The sequence below is a fragment of the Limulus polyphemus genome, unplaced genomic scaffold (genome assembly GCF_000517525.1).
Source record: "Limulus polyphemus unplaced genomic scaffold, Limulus_polyphemus-2.1.2 Scaffold1191, whole genome shotgun sequence".
Classification (NCBI taxonomy): Eukaryota; Metazoa; Arthropoda; class Merostomata; order Xiphosura; family Limulidae; genus Limulus; species Limulus polyphemus.
Genome location: NW_013666801.1, coordinates 233,863 through 249,482, shown reverse-complemented (window position 1 = coordinate 249,482; position 15,620 = coordinate 233,863). Strand labels below are relative to the sequence as shown.

Genomic DNA, 15,620 nt, shown 5'->3' with positions numbered 1-15,620 from the left:
ACATGCGTTGAACGCTCTTATGGAACTGTATACGAGTAGGAAGCTTGGATTAATCCGCGACGTTGGCTTCAAACTTCTAGGATAATTACATAAGCTACATGAGGCGTTCATTGATGTGTTGCAAGTTCTTTAATTCCTTTCTGAATAGAGCTTTGGCGACAATCTTTGAAGCAACAATAACCCAAACGCCTTCAAAGGAACAGGGGAAAATTGCGAGAACTGCATTAGCTCAAATAACACAGAACTTAAGAAAGCTGAAACTTCCTCAGAACTGTGCTATACTTTATCATGGTTGATACCATTTGTAAGTTCTTCTGTGTATATATTAACTTATAAAGTGTAAACATATCAGCATAAGCTGTGAGTGGGCGAAATATTACTTCTAAAAGTCAGTGGTGAAAATAAAATATTATAATCAATCACAAATACATTCAAATCGAGCTGGTACAAAAAGAAACCAAAAACACAAAACAAAATTGTTCAAGTGAATTTTGCATATGCCGACAAACTAAAAATCCATATCATTTCGGCCCTGTATCTGACCACCCACTTTGGGAGGGGTAAGCCAATGTCAAGGGGTGATGCAGATACGTGTACAAACTGATATACCACACCTTTAACGTTTCTCTGAATATGGATGATGAATGAAAATTGCCTTTCACTTTATCCTCTACAGCTGTGACCTCTTTGACCTCTTCTGCTAGTATGAGTAAAAAAAAAATTGTACGCCGATCAGTTAGTGTGAATGCTGACACGCTCTTTGTGAATACATATTTTATTTAGTTGTTCACTATGTGTATTTCTTTCATTTGCTGTCTGTGTTAGATTCATTGTTTGTATATTATATCCGGAAACTGCCTTTTACGGTTGGGTCGCTATTGGTTTATAGCGCGATTTCAATGTATTAATAATTGACTATATAATACTAGATATATATTTACGAACTTACGATTTATGAGACAGGCCTAGAGGGATTCGAACCCACTTGTCGTGACGGTACGCCAGTACTAAACTTGATTACTTGTAAGTTTCAATGATGATCCGCAAACTATCTTGAAATAAAGTATAAAAAAATTATAAACATACGAACGCATTACTTTAGAATAACATGAATTATCCTGTTACAAAACAAACTTGTGAAAGCCCTCAAAATAATGTAAATTTTTACTGAGAAAAACTCGTCTTCTAAATATTTCCAGACGTAATTAAACTGTTTCAGTGAAACTTGTAGATTTATAAGAGCAGAGATATTGTCATAGTATCTGAAAAAAAGGTTTAACTCGCATGAGCTAAAGGGCCTGGTCAAACACCAAAGGTTCAGGCATAGCTATCCATAACTTAGAATTGTTGACCAGGAGAAAGGCATCCAGTCAGGAGCATCTGCTTCGTAAGCGGCTACGCCCCTACAGTTGAAAATGCTGAGCGCTTTCACTACAAAATCACGGTATCAAAACTTATCCCGGCACGATAACTAATGGACTGTACCCATTCCTTTAAGGGGACAAAAGAGGAACTAGTTAACGTTTAAGATAAACAAGTTTCATCGAATAAATGTTTATTCATTGGCTACAAAGAGTTGAGATTATTTCAGTTGAGATTGATTTATTTAACTAAAGTCGATATTTTTTCGTATCATTCTCTTTCTATAAAGAAATATGTAGCTTTAGTTTGGTTTATTCTAAGTTAAGCATAAAGCTACACAATGGGCTATCTGTGTTCCGCCCACCACGGGTATCGAAACCTGGTTTCTAGCGTTGTAAGTCCGCAGACATACCGCTGTGCTACTGGGGGGCGTAGCTTTAGTTCATTGTTATGTCTGAACTTTGAACTTATATTCTTGATTCCTAGTTTTTATTTACATCTAAAAATGACGTAGCGCATGTCAATACAATCTTACCAATGAAGCGTTGCCCTGCATGAAAGTTGATGCACATTAACACAATCTTAATAACTAAACATTATTTTGTGTGAAATGTAGCGACAAGTGATTGAAGTGGAAAAATAAACACTTTGTGCTGAAACTAAATTAAAAAAGACACTGCAAATAATGGAGTCTATTCGAATGTTTACTATTTTAACAGAATTATAATTGTATTCTTATGTATATATTTAAATAAAGTGTTCTTTGACGTATTTTTGATGAATTGTCTGGGAGATTGTTTGTTTATGCAAGTGGAAAAAGTAAAATAAGTTTTCTATTCAGTCCACGTGGTGGCACTGAAGTTAAGTATCGAGCAATTTATTTATTATCTAAGTAGTATGGAGATAATAAGTGTGAAAAACAAAAACTACGTGTTTTTTTATGTCACAATGAAAGATAAAATATTTATTAACATTTTCAGCCGATTATTTTCGGTAACAATTAAATGTGTTAACAAAACTAGTCGGTTGAATTTTTTAATAAAGATTTTATCTTTCACTCTGCCAAAAAAAAACGTCGTTTGTGTTTTGTACTCTTAATATACAGCATTATGTGCCTGAAATGAAAGTATGAACTAGAGATAATGAGTTGAAAGCAACGTAGTAGAAATTTGAAAAAAAATCTCTTGCTCACTCTAAAGTAGTAATATTTGTAGAACAATAAACACACGAAACTAAAAGTCCAAATTAGTGATGAGAAGAGCTGCGTCTCATCAAGACAAGTGTATACAGTATTAGCAGACTGCACACGAAACGACTTACAACCACACCTACTACAAAACTTCTGTAACACACTTTCCATTGTTGGAAAATAACGAATAATTTACAGTTATTGGTTTCTGAGTTATGTTTTTCTCAGTCGCAAACTGAATTAGCAATATATATCCAATGTCTTACAATATTTATAAAAATGCTCGTTTGTAGTTGGTGATTCTTACTGACCCTACCTAGCACTTTGACAAGATTAATTCAAGCCTCTGATATTGACTTCTACAAAGAGCGGGTTTGTAGAATTAATTTTCTGATTTGTGACTTGTACATTTCCAAAAGGTCTGCTTTTGACCTACACTAATTTACTACATCATTCCTTCATATGGCTTTTGAATCTTAGAATCGAGGTTTGATCTACTTAGATCAACAACCAGAACTATATTTACAGTGCTGGATACTTCAGTTAGCTAAAGCATACTAACGTATGCCTTTAAATAAAAACCCCCATAAATTACTTTATGAATGTAAATAACGAGTTAATTTATTTAATTGACCTTCCAAGATTTGCCCTATTCGGGTGTTTGATAGCTTTGTTGTGATATTGATATGTTTAATTAATTAAACATGTTAAACCTGAAAATAATAAATAATAATAAAATATTTAGTTACTGACGTACTTCAAGGTATAGATATATAAAAATAGAGACCTGCAAATCTGCGGAGTACTACACGCCTTATAGTTTATAAATAGGCACTTCTCAAGGAAGTTTAATTCAAACTTTGTTGACAAACAACTAGTTCTTACATGAATAAACGTAACGTGCTTGACATGGCAAGTCTTTTAAAGATGTCTGAAGCTCAGCCGAAAGTTACACTAAACAACAAGCATTGTTTATCCACAAGAGCAACTTAACAATACAAATTCTGTATCTGTATGTAAATAATTGTAGCAATTATTACTTCGAAAGATCCATAGACCTGGCGTTTACGATGGCTATTTCTCTTAACACTTTATTGGAATTCTTCAACAGGGTCGTTTCGTGGAAACTTTTAAAGAGAGACAAAGCCCCATTAACTAAATATTAACATTTCTTTGTTCATTTGAGCCTAATTCCTGGAATTATGGGTTCCGCTGCTGATTGACCTGGTAAGCTCTTGTGCATAATGTTGATTAATAAAAGTTTGAATACGGTGACTCAAACTATGAATACTTTTGGAATGAAAACGTTTTATTTGTCAACCTCGATAAGTTGCAAAGGTGATAAAACGCTCAAAATAGCTGATAAAATATTTCTTTTTATAATTTGATGCTAACAAATACTCACCTTTCCTAAATGATACAGCCGGTATTTCTGAATAAATGTTTTGCTAACAACACCTATTAAGCTTTAAACTCAAACACCATCGTGACTGATATTAAATTCGTATTGCAGACGTGATCCAATTAGCTTAGAATATGCATGTCTGAGATCTATATATGAGTAGTAATTTGAAGTGTAAGATGCTTCAAGAAAAGTATCTACCACAAATGTCTTTATTGAAACAATATCAACACATATATATATTCTTTATATATTGTACATTTTTTGTGTAAGTATTCCACCTAATACAAAGAGTTCCTAAGCGTTAGATGTGGAGGTTGAGTGCGTTATTTAAAATGACTATGAAGCCTCACCATGTCGTTATAGTTCATTTCGCCACATCTGGTCATACTCTTTCTGACGACCGTGCATATTAACCATAACCCTGCAGTGTAATAAAATGAGGTTATCGTGTCCGAAGTACATCACCCTTCTCCACTGCCTTTTCATAATCGATTATTACACGAGGGCGAAGGTTTCGTAGCGACCGTTTCAACAGTCCAATTACACAGAAATCAAACTTGGTCATTATGTTTTCTCATGTAATAGCATGAAAACCTGTTTCATTTTCCGAGTTGCTTGAAGTATTTGGAAGTTGAATGGATGTGTTGTGGAAGCATCTTATGTGTGTTCACGTGACTTAGGCTGTTTTGCAAGTTGAGGATTCTTCTTGATTATGTTGCGTACTGTTGTTACCGAATTTTGAGTTCATGGATTCTTATATGTTACAAAAAAAAAAAACATACTCTGTTTACCAAGGCTAGGTTACGACCTATTGATGGTCTTTTTTTGGATGTTCATGGTTCGTCAAGTTGATTCATACTCCTTTGTTTTCTAGTGCTATTAGCTCTAAGAGATTTCTCCATTTTGGAGATTCTAAATAGCCAATCTAAATACGTCTTTATGATGTCAGTGTTTGAATAACTTACGTCGAAAAGGGCTATTACCTACCATTCCCAAGACGAGCAATTTTCGGTGGTATTACGCTACTTATAATAGGCTAAAAATGTTAAAATGTAATAGTGTTACAAGCGCCGTTCCACCACGACATTATATCGACTGTGGTTGTCGTGCCACTTATTGATTAGTTCTTCCATGTGAGCTATACCAAGAGATATATTTTCCATTATTAAAATAAGAACATATTTATTACGAAAAAAAAGTTTTCTAAAATCACTGTGTAAGGATTTTCTTAAGAAATTTGTGGAACAGAAAATCATGAAATATTACTGACTGCAGCAAGTATAACGTTGAAAAGATTTTATAGCTCTAAATAATAAAACATATTTCTTATTCTAGCTCTTCATCAGCTACAGGTCAACTAACTACCTAACAACGTTTTCGAACCTCATGATATAATGAAATATGTTTTTCATATTATTGTAGTTTTTGCTTAGTAACAATAAGACGTTTTCACACAAAACTAACACTTAGCGACACAAGTATGATTGTTTTCTATTCTTGATTAATACACGCTTAACGATTTAATTTAGATTTTTAGTAGTCTGTGAATGTCAAACAAAGTTACTCTTGACAACCAGTTAATGATTTAAACATTACAGTTAGATATTATGATTGCACAGTTTTCTGTATCAGGTTTGTTAATTTTAAAACTCCACATACAACGTTTATAGGTAAATAATAAACATTTGCTCATCTCTGTCCTGTGCTGGCTGCTATAAAAAAAGATCAAACAGCAAGTTTTCCTTTGATGTTTATAATGCTTTATAGTATATGTAGCATAGAATTAATCTTTGTAGAATAATACCATTCACTTTCATTATTATTTGGCGTTACACATTATTTAGGACCTAGGTAGATATAAATGTCCCCCAGTGGCACAGCGGTATGTCTGAGGACTTACACTGCTATAAGTCGGGTTTCGATACTCGCGGTGGGAAGAGCACAGATAGCCCATTGTGTAGCTTTGTGCTTAACTAAGAATAAGCGTTTAATAAACGTAAATATGAATGTAATAACTGAAATGACTTCTCAAGATCTAGTATATGCTACAGTACAATAATTGAACACATGAAGTTTATTCAGATTGACGATCGATAACTGTTCGCAGTATGAGATCTTACCAGATGTAATAACTGAAATGACTTCTCAAGATCTAGTATACGCTACAGTACAATAATTGAACACATGAAGTTTATTCAGATTGACGATCGATAACTGTACGCAGTATGAGATCTTACCAGCTGAGTAAGAAATTTTGTTTCTGGACTATACAGTTAGAGAGTAAAGATAAAACTGTGCGTTACTTTAGACAGAGTGATGTTTTTTTTTTCTGTTTCTTGTGTACAACTTTTTTTTTCAGTTTTTGCAGACTATCCAATAAGACAATACTTTTAGACTACTAGTGTATATATTTGGTTTATGTGTAACATTTCGGGTTTTGTTTCGCTGTATTTTTTCAACCTTTGGGTTTTCTTATTTTATTAGGTTTTCGCGCAGAGTTACATAAAATCTATATGTGCATAGCAGTGTCTATTTTTTAACTGATAGACTAGTAGGAACGCAGTTAATCAATAGCACCTACTTTCATCTTCTGGGCTGCTCTTTAATGACCAAATAGTAGTATTAGAACGTAGCAGTGTCTATTTTTTAACTGATAGACTAGTAGGAACGCAGTTAATCAATAGCACCTACTTTCATCTTCTGGGCTGCTCTTTAATGACCAAATAGTAGTATTAGAACTTTATTCTTATAACGCATCATCCACGACTTTAAAGTGTGAAGTGAGTTTTTGCAGCAACGGGACTCGAACCATGAATCATTGGATTCACAGTCTGGAGACGCTAACCAACAGGCCACGATGGTCTTTCAATGGTGTTATATAGCTGAATCGTTTAAAAACCTAATATGGTTCACATGTTGGTAACCTCAGCATTCTGATAAATTATTTTATATAAAATAATTAGATGTGATATGTATTAGAAAATAACATAAACAAAGAAAAATAAAGTGGTGCCAACTTGCAATGTAAATTAAATGGTAAACTATATTAAATAGAAGTAAAACAAAAGTCAATAAGTTTCTTTTCTCTCTACTTTTATTAAGTATGGTGTTTAGGAATAACGTTAACACAATTTTTCACTTGTATCTCCAGAAATTTTTGATAGAATTTTTGTTTACTCTTTTTTTTTATCAAACATGTCGTAAACATGTAGTCTACACATATATTCTAACATAACGTTGAAATTACAACACGAATAGAACATTACGGAAACACGCAATCGAGTCACCAACTGGATGAGAAAAACTCGATTAGAAACGAGGACAACAACCTTTCACTAAAGCTCAGTAACATAATTAGTTCTGTTAAGCACAACGACCTAAACTTCAATGGATTAGATGAACTTTGTTCTAACTTTATACTAACTAGAAAACAGTCTTAACCGAACTAAATTATCATAATTACTTTTCTCAGAAAAAGATCTCCACAGAAGTGCTTAAAAATAATTAATTGTATAAAATAAAAATTGCTACAATGATTAACACATCTAATAATATTGACCAGATACATTTATGATAGGAATACCGCAAGGCATGGAAATATAGTAACACCAGAAAAAAACAATAACAATGATTCACTAAAAAGAACCTATTACAGTATTGTTTTCAATACGTTTCTGGCGAATGCTCATCGTTAAGGCTAAGATGTTAGGCTTGGGATATTTTTGATTAATTCATGAAAGCGTAGACTGGAGTTATATGCACAACTTTAATTATGTTTTTGGCTAAATCTTAAGGGTATTTTGTTTACAAGTGACAAACAAAAACTAAATATTTACTGTGGAAGTTTTTCACCTAAAGGAGCTAACGAAGAGTATATCTGTAGAACATAATTTATATATTTCCATGTGTATAAAGTCCCTATGGGCGACAAACGTATTATGTCTGAAACATACTCAACTTCTTGTTATACAACTGGAAGAACGTGCCCTAGTATCTGTAATAAATGACAAATGTGTTATGTGTCAGAAACGTACTCAGATTGTTGTTGTAGCATTTAGGAAGAATAAACCTAGGTATGCACGATGTATTAAGTATCCGATACGTATTCAGGTTGCCACTTGAAGAATTAACACAAGTATGTGTTTTACATGACAAATATGTTATGTTTGCGAAACGTTCCCAGCTTGTCGTTGCACTACTTGAAAAAGAATCACAAACATCTGTTATATATGACAAAGTTTCCAGTGTGTTATATGTATGCAATGTACTCAACTTATTCTTGTGACCGTGGCGACCATATAGGGTGTGCAAGCTATGCAGTGCACAGGGGCTCACGAGCTATAGGTGGTCCACCAAGCCCTAATCCAATTAGCTTTAAAACGTCTGCTAACGAACAGTGGTAAACTGAGAACAGCAACATTTTCAGAAAGACTGTGATGTCAACAACTGAATTGTTGTTCTACCAATCATTCTATGAACATGTTCTGTCCTGGATTCTGTAGCCAGTTTTTTGTGGGCTTTACTCTCTGCTCCATTTCAGTTACTTTTTAAATATTTTGTGATGATTTGATGTTTACTGTATACGACTAATTGATTGTTATTTTTCCTTTTAAGTTTAAGATTATCAAAATGTATTTAAGTTTGCTAGTAATGTAATTAGAATTTAATTACAATTGTTTTACGATGAAATATATTCTGTATATTACAAAGAAGTAAAGAGTAACTTATTTAGTATTGAAATTCATTTGAAATCATTTCTGACCATCTTTAAATTTTTCCTGTATTGAAGTGTTTCATTTGTATATGTGCATGTATGATAAATACAGTTAGTAAGTTACGTAATTTATACCCACAAAAACTAAGTATGGCCGCTGCTATCTTGTGATACTTGAAAAAATGAATCAGTAACAGTACGGTACTACATTCATGATTATCAGAAAAACTCATAGGTTCAATAAGTCTTCATTCAAAATGATAAAATCACTATAACTCTAGCGCTTTCGAAAGGTGGACCTTATGTCATGGAAGTCATCTGGTTTTCCAAGAAATGTTTAATATATGTTTTCATGTACTCTTGTAAGTGTGTTTCATTTCCGGTACAATTTGCTTTCTTTGTTATGAATTTCGTGCAAAGCTACACGACGGCTATCTGCGCTAACCGTCCCTAATTTAGCAGTGAAAGACTAGATGGAAGTCAGCTTGTCATCACCACCCACCACCAACTCTTGGGTTATTCTATCAGCTTTAGTTTTGAATTACGTTTCAATGTCGATGAGAGTAACATCGTCGTTAATGTAATGACTGGGTTGGTTAAAGTGTTGAGCAACAAGGAGTTATTTTGTGTTGTTAATAGAAAATTTATGTAAGTTGAAACCTTTTCTAAGAGCTGTTTGTGTATGTCCTATATACTGATTATTGTATTTTTTCATTGTTTAAGGTAAATGGTGTTTTGTGTTCCGCAAGTGATTTTTTTAAATATATTAAAGTTTTTTTTTGGTTGTGCTTGTCAGAAAATGAGTCAGTAATTTTGATGAAGTTGTAGGTTTGACAACGAGCTTTATTGCATAGATATCAACCATTTAATGGTTGGATGTAATTCACTTTTGTGTGAAGAAAGATATCTTTTAGAGTTCTGCTTTTTAGAAAGGAGACAACGGGAACTTCAGGAAATATTTGTTTAAGGCGATCGTTAAGGTGTAGGAGATGAAAATGTTTCTTTTTTCAGAATTCGTGAAACATTTCTGAGTTTAAAGTGATAGGCAAGATAAATTGTATTTGAAACTTTACTATTACTCTGTTTTAAGATGTTTTTCTGCTGACTGTTGTTAGCCTTTTCAACCTGTCTGTCGATTTCGGTATCTTTATATATTCTTTGTAACGTGGTTTATCTTAGATCCTTTATGTGTTTTCTGCAGTCAGTTTCATCTGAGCAGTACTACAGATATCGTGGACAAAAAGCAATTTGTTTTCAACTATTGTTAGTGACAGATGTATAATTGAAATATCATCCAATTCTCTCTCCAAATTAATATGACTGAACAAGAATATCAGCAAACAATCAGATGGTTATAAGTTACACAAGTCAACTGATGGTGAATACTCATGGATTAGACTGTTATAAGTTACACAAGTTAACTGATGGTGAATACTCATGGATTAGACTGTTATAAGTTACACAAGTTAACTGATGGTGAATACTCATGGATTAGACTGTTATAAGTTACACAAGTTAACTGATGGTGAATACTCATGGATTACACTTTATAAGTTACACAAGTTAACTGATGGTGAATACTCATGGATTAGACTTTATAAGTTGCACAAGTTAACTGATGATGAATACTCATGGATTAGACTTTTATAAGTTGCACAAGTTAACTGATGGTGAATACTCTAGTCTAAGCGGACTGACTAAGTCTTGGTTTCATGATTGGTTTCCAAGGGTTTTGTCTTATAGAAATACTCGTGGAATAACTTTACGAGCGTGTATTAGGTTTCTTCTAGTCAAACTCTGTACGGCAATGTCCAACAAATTTTGGTATACACTTCTGGGTTTGGAAAAAAAACTTTTGCTGTTAAGAAAAAAAAGACACACTTTGTTCGTCATGCCTCGATGATTGATATCATTCCTGTATATCTTGAATTAGGATATATCAGCCACCAAGAACTGATATACCCTTTCTGTAGCACGGGAGTTTTTGGTAAAAGGGAATTAGAAAATTGTTGCCAAAAGCTCACGTGCAACAGAAGGGGTAATTTTGTAATTCTAATTTTAGATGGCTCGCATTTGTGTCAATTATGAATTCTAAAGAGAAAGTTACAGTTTGCAAAAAAAAATAGAAACTTATCAAATCAATGATGATGGTATCTATTGAGAAGTACACTGTGTCAATCTTTGGTCCATATCTTCGTGATGGACGAAATGATCGAATAGAATTTACTCCTCACATATTCCACAGTAATGTTGAAAACATTAACACCTGCACACAACCATATTACATGATATAGATATACATTAAACATCGTTCAAAAAGTGGATGTGAAAATCCAGATACCTTTATTTTTGAAACAAAAAAAAGGTGTGAACCACTATCCTGGAATATTAATGTTGAAACTTTTCATAAAAGTATTGGTTGGAAAAAGGAAATAAATGATTACTTGAAATAGTGGAAAGTAGTGGAAATGATATTTTTTACTCTGTAGATTCTTATAGAAAGTTTTGTGAGAATTGACAGTTCTCTTAGCATTTTGTATTAGCCTGCTCTTAAAGAAAATAAATAACCTGATTATGCTGTCGCACAGTGCAAGCTCCAACAATTCAACATCGACCAACAGATTATATAGTCCAAAGAAAGATGCTGATATAGAAAAAGACTGAAGTAAATGATTTAGCTTTGGGCTTTCCACAGTTCTCTGAAGAATATTGGTGTACACTGGCACTGAGTATGTATTAGCTGAAGCAGAACAAATAGATGCGCCAGTACAAGTTGGTAATATTGTAACGGGTAAATTTACAATAAAATTTTCAAAGTTCTCTAGATGTAACAATACTGATCGGACTACATAAGACAGTGGATAATTTCCTTGGTATGCAAGAAGCTAACTCAATGTTGCCGAAAAAGCACGGGTTTTAATATAAACATTGGCTGGATCGTGTGGAATTGTTCCTATGAAAAATTAAACATTGAATTAAACAGATTTTGTACTCAAAATACAAATCAATCTCTTAAATAAAGAATGTGAAGTTATAAGAGTGTTTAAGCTATTTTCAATCACATCTATACATAAAAGAACATGTATCCAAGGATGTGCAGGATGGCAGAGATGATCTTCTCCATGCAGAGGTTCAGTTTCACGTATAACGGACACTTTCTATGTACAGAATGACTAGCCTAGTGTAGCCTGAGTAGAGATGATCTTCTCCATGCAGAGGTTCAGTTTCACGTATAACGGACACTTTCTATGTACAGAATGACTAGGTCTGAGTGACTCAGGCTACACTAGGCTAGTCATTCTGTACATAGAAAGTGTCCGTTATACGTGAAACTGAACCTCTGCATGGAGAAGATCATCTCTACTCAGGCTACACTAGGACACAAACAGTAGCGTATTGTAAGCATTTAGAGTCACTAACCTAGTTTATATGAAAGGAATAGCGCAAGGAACACTGGATAACAAAATCGGCTTTCATACTGATGGTGTTCAGGATGCTGAGACAATCATAGATGACATTTCGATTTAATCGGGATATATTGAATGTGGAATATAAAAACGTCATGTTCACACGGGGTGCGAACTTATAAATATTATGGGTGACTTATGGATAAAATTTAGAGCAGCTTCCTAGTGATTTTTGTGGGGTTTCAACATTTGTAGGATACGGTTGACAAAAATAAAACGCAAAACAAATCAAATAGTGAAAAATTCCTTTCTAGTATACCATTGTTCTTTACTACTTGGATTCTACACAACTTACAACACAGTTCAAAGTTGTACTTTTCAACTGGCCACTGTACAGCGATTGATTTCAAACGTATTCAATAGTACAACATATGTTTTTGAAAGGTGAAGAAAACTCGAATGGTAAATGAAGCCTAAGACAAGATAACTTCAAACATTCTTTTGATATAAAAACTGTAAAAATTGTATCTGTATACAAAATACATACATATATCAAAAGTCATTGTTGTATCTTTCATCATTTTTGAAGTTCTATAATTTTGAATTCTGTTTGAATTATAGCCTATATAACTATTAACACATAACATTACACCCTTATGTTTTCTTCAGGAAGAAATAAATATGCCAGTGCGAGCTGGTTACACGATAATAAAGAAAGTTATAATAAGTACCCTGGATTAAACATTACTGACCATATTACGTACGACTGTGGGTAATTTCCATCATATGCAGGAAGCCAGTTCAATGTCGCCGAAAAAGCGCTAGTTTTGATGGAGACATTGGTGGGGGCGTGCGGGGTAGTTCCTGTAAAAAATGAAATATTGGGTTAAAAGACAACTAAATCTGGTAAATAAATAAATGATGTGAAGGTATAAGAACCATGAAGCTATTTTAATTCATAATTATAGTAGTGTAAATGTTTTTGTTTCAATATTGTCTTCTATGCAATGAAAGAAGGAATAAAAGAAATTGAGCAGTAACCTCACTGCTGTAATCTTGAGTTTACAGGAGAGGAAATCCTGTATATGTTAAATTATGTGCTTTGAAATGTTCGAATCTGTCTGAATTGGCGAGCTTGAGTGTCAGGTATACCCGATAGGAGAAAAATGTCAGGATTTACCTTCAACAATAAGTAGAGTGCATGTGACAAGTGTAGCGACATCTAGGAGAAAAATGTCAAAGCTCAGGATTTACCTTCAACAATAAGTAGAGTGCTTGTGACAAGTGTAGCGACATCATTTTGAAGAACGCATTCGTAACAACCATAATCTTCCTTCCGCAGAGTCCGTATTGTTAGGTTTCCATAGCGCTGAGTACTGCGGTCTTTGGAAAGTTTCCTACCATCCGCCTACAAAATATTTATTTAGGTAGATTTAAAATAAATTGGAGAAGATAATAGCAGTCCGTATCTTAAGGAAGATTTTGTTAATATAGAACTAGAAAAATAACTCACATTAAGGAAGACCTTCTCAGTGCAGAAGTAGGAATAAAATTCACTTTAAAGAAGATTTATCGAGCATTGCACTAAAAGCATTTTACATGGGCAATAATTTAAGATTAACAAGATATATTACAAGGGCGATCACTTGTAAAGCAACGTCTTTTTTTTGTCACTTTGCAGTAAGGAGGACTCATGTTAAGTATATACTTGGAAATACCACTAGTTATAATAGTTTTGAAAAATATCATCATATAAATTAAAGTAAACTTAATAGTAATATTTATTTAAAAACGTTTATTGAGATAGAGATTTATTTAAAATTTTCATTTCTTAATTACTTGTCTATATAAATTCAATTTAATATCACTCATTTTCTGAAGTTTATCAAGATATTTCAGGTTAGAATTAATCTAGTGTCAGCAAGAGCTAATGTTCTTAACTCGTCCAGTGATTAACTTCCATTATAGTTTTACTGTCAACTAAAGTGAAGTCATTACTCTTCACAAGTAAGCGTTCCGGGAGGATTTACAAAAGTTAACGAATAATCTGCTTCAATCCCAATATGAGCGATTAGAGTAGTGGATCAAAAAATGTATACATCTTCAGAATATCTCGTTTTCTGCAAGTCACGGAAAACCATAAGTTTAGGAAGATAAGAAAGGCTGTTTGAAATACTTAAAAAACGTACCTGTATCTATCATATAAACAATAAAGATAACTTTTTATTACATTAAATATGACTTTGCACTATCAAAAGACAACAGCTAAATCACCGTTATTAACACTAAGGTCGGGAAATTCGAAATTCTTTGCCATGCTATAAATTATTATAAAAATAGGACAGAAAGCAAATGGTGTTCAACGCAACCTTTTTTAAAGTGAAATACACCAATATTTCAAGTGTCAAAGGCTAAAGAAGTCTTATGGAACACTTTTTCACTAAAGAAAGATTTTGGAAGGTATGCAAAATCTCTGAATTAAGAGGAATATCTATCAGACTATATGCTGGAACAGATTTAATATGTTAAGAAATCATCAAGTGAAGCTAACGTCCTAGTGGCAGATTACAGTTGTATTCTCCATGGCTTGAAACTCTAATTACCTATAAGGCTGACTGTCATCAGTAGAGCACCCTCTTACAGAGAGATCCAATTTATTTTGACCACGTGGCCCACGGCTAGGTAAGATGATACCATCACGTTAGTATCAAGTGAATGATCCTATCTTTGGAATTTAGGAGAAAGTTGAAACTATGTGCATGATGTCAATGAAGTTGAACAGGAAATTTGGTTATATTGTTATTGTTTTATACGATAGATCATCACGTTATGATTATATCCAAATTAAACGATTTATTTAGTGATTTGGGAGATTTATCAATCCATACATATTTCTGAAAGAGTAATGCTAAGTTTGGTATTAAGTGATAATTGAGTTAAACCCACAAAACTTCCAGACTCTAAAAAAAGAACATTCTATTTAATGTGCTCGTTAATAGAGAATCCAGAAGAACTAAAACCAAGAATTAACGGAGAATACTAGAAACTTTAGCCTTACATCGCAGTTTAATGTTATATAAACTGAGTAATTCTGTTAGTCTGTTAATAACTCCTTCTTGAACATAGTTTATCTAATAAATGTAACGGAAGAAAATAGGGTAACTCTGACCACTCACCCTCCTCCATTTTATTACAGGTTTCGGTTGTCCTATACCATAACAAGGCATAGTCACCTGACTGTTAACACGTCGCTGGTACTGCTGTCTGGGCTTCACCGTAAAAATTGGAGGATCTGTAGAAATATTGGCACGTTTTAAAGACAATCTCACATAAATAAGTCAAATCTTAAAGTATTCCATTACCTTGTAAAGACAGTCTAACACAAAGAAGTCAAATCTTAAAGTATTCCATTACCTTGTAAAGACAGTCTAACACAAAGAAGTCAAATCTTAAAGTATTCAATTACCTTGTAAAAAAATACTCACACAAATAAGTCAAATCTTAAAGTATTCCATTACCTTGTAAAGACAATCTCACACAAAT

General features: G+C 33.3%; 1 protein-coding gene across 2 annotated transcripts in view; it reads right to left on the bottom strand.

Moving 5' to 3' along the window:
* Positions 1-15,620, bottom strand: part of LOC106462531 (protein turtle-like) — a 262,128-nt gene that overhangs the window by 27,594 nt on the left and 218,914 nt on the right. For both annotated transcript variants that reach the window (XM_022389838.1, XM_022389837.1), the window contains exons 7-9: positions 15,254-15,369; positions 13,332-13,485; positions 12,830-12,941 (exon numbers count right to left, since the gene is read on the bottom strand). In XM_022389838.1, the coding sequence (XP_022245546.1) occupies positions 12,830-12,941; positions 13,332-13,485; positions 15,254-15,369 (382 nt within the window). The remainder of the gene's footprint in view (positions 1-12,829; positions 12,942-13,331; positions 13,486-15,253; positions 15,370-15,620) is intronic.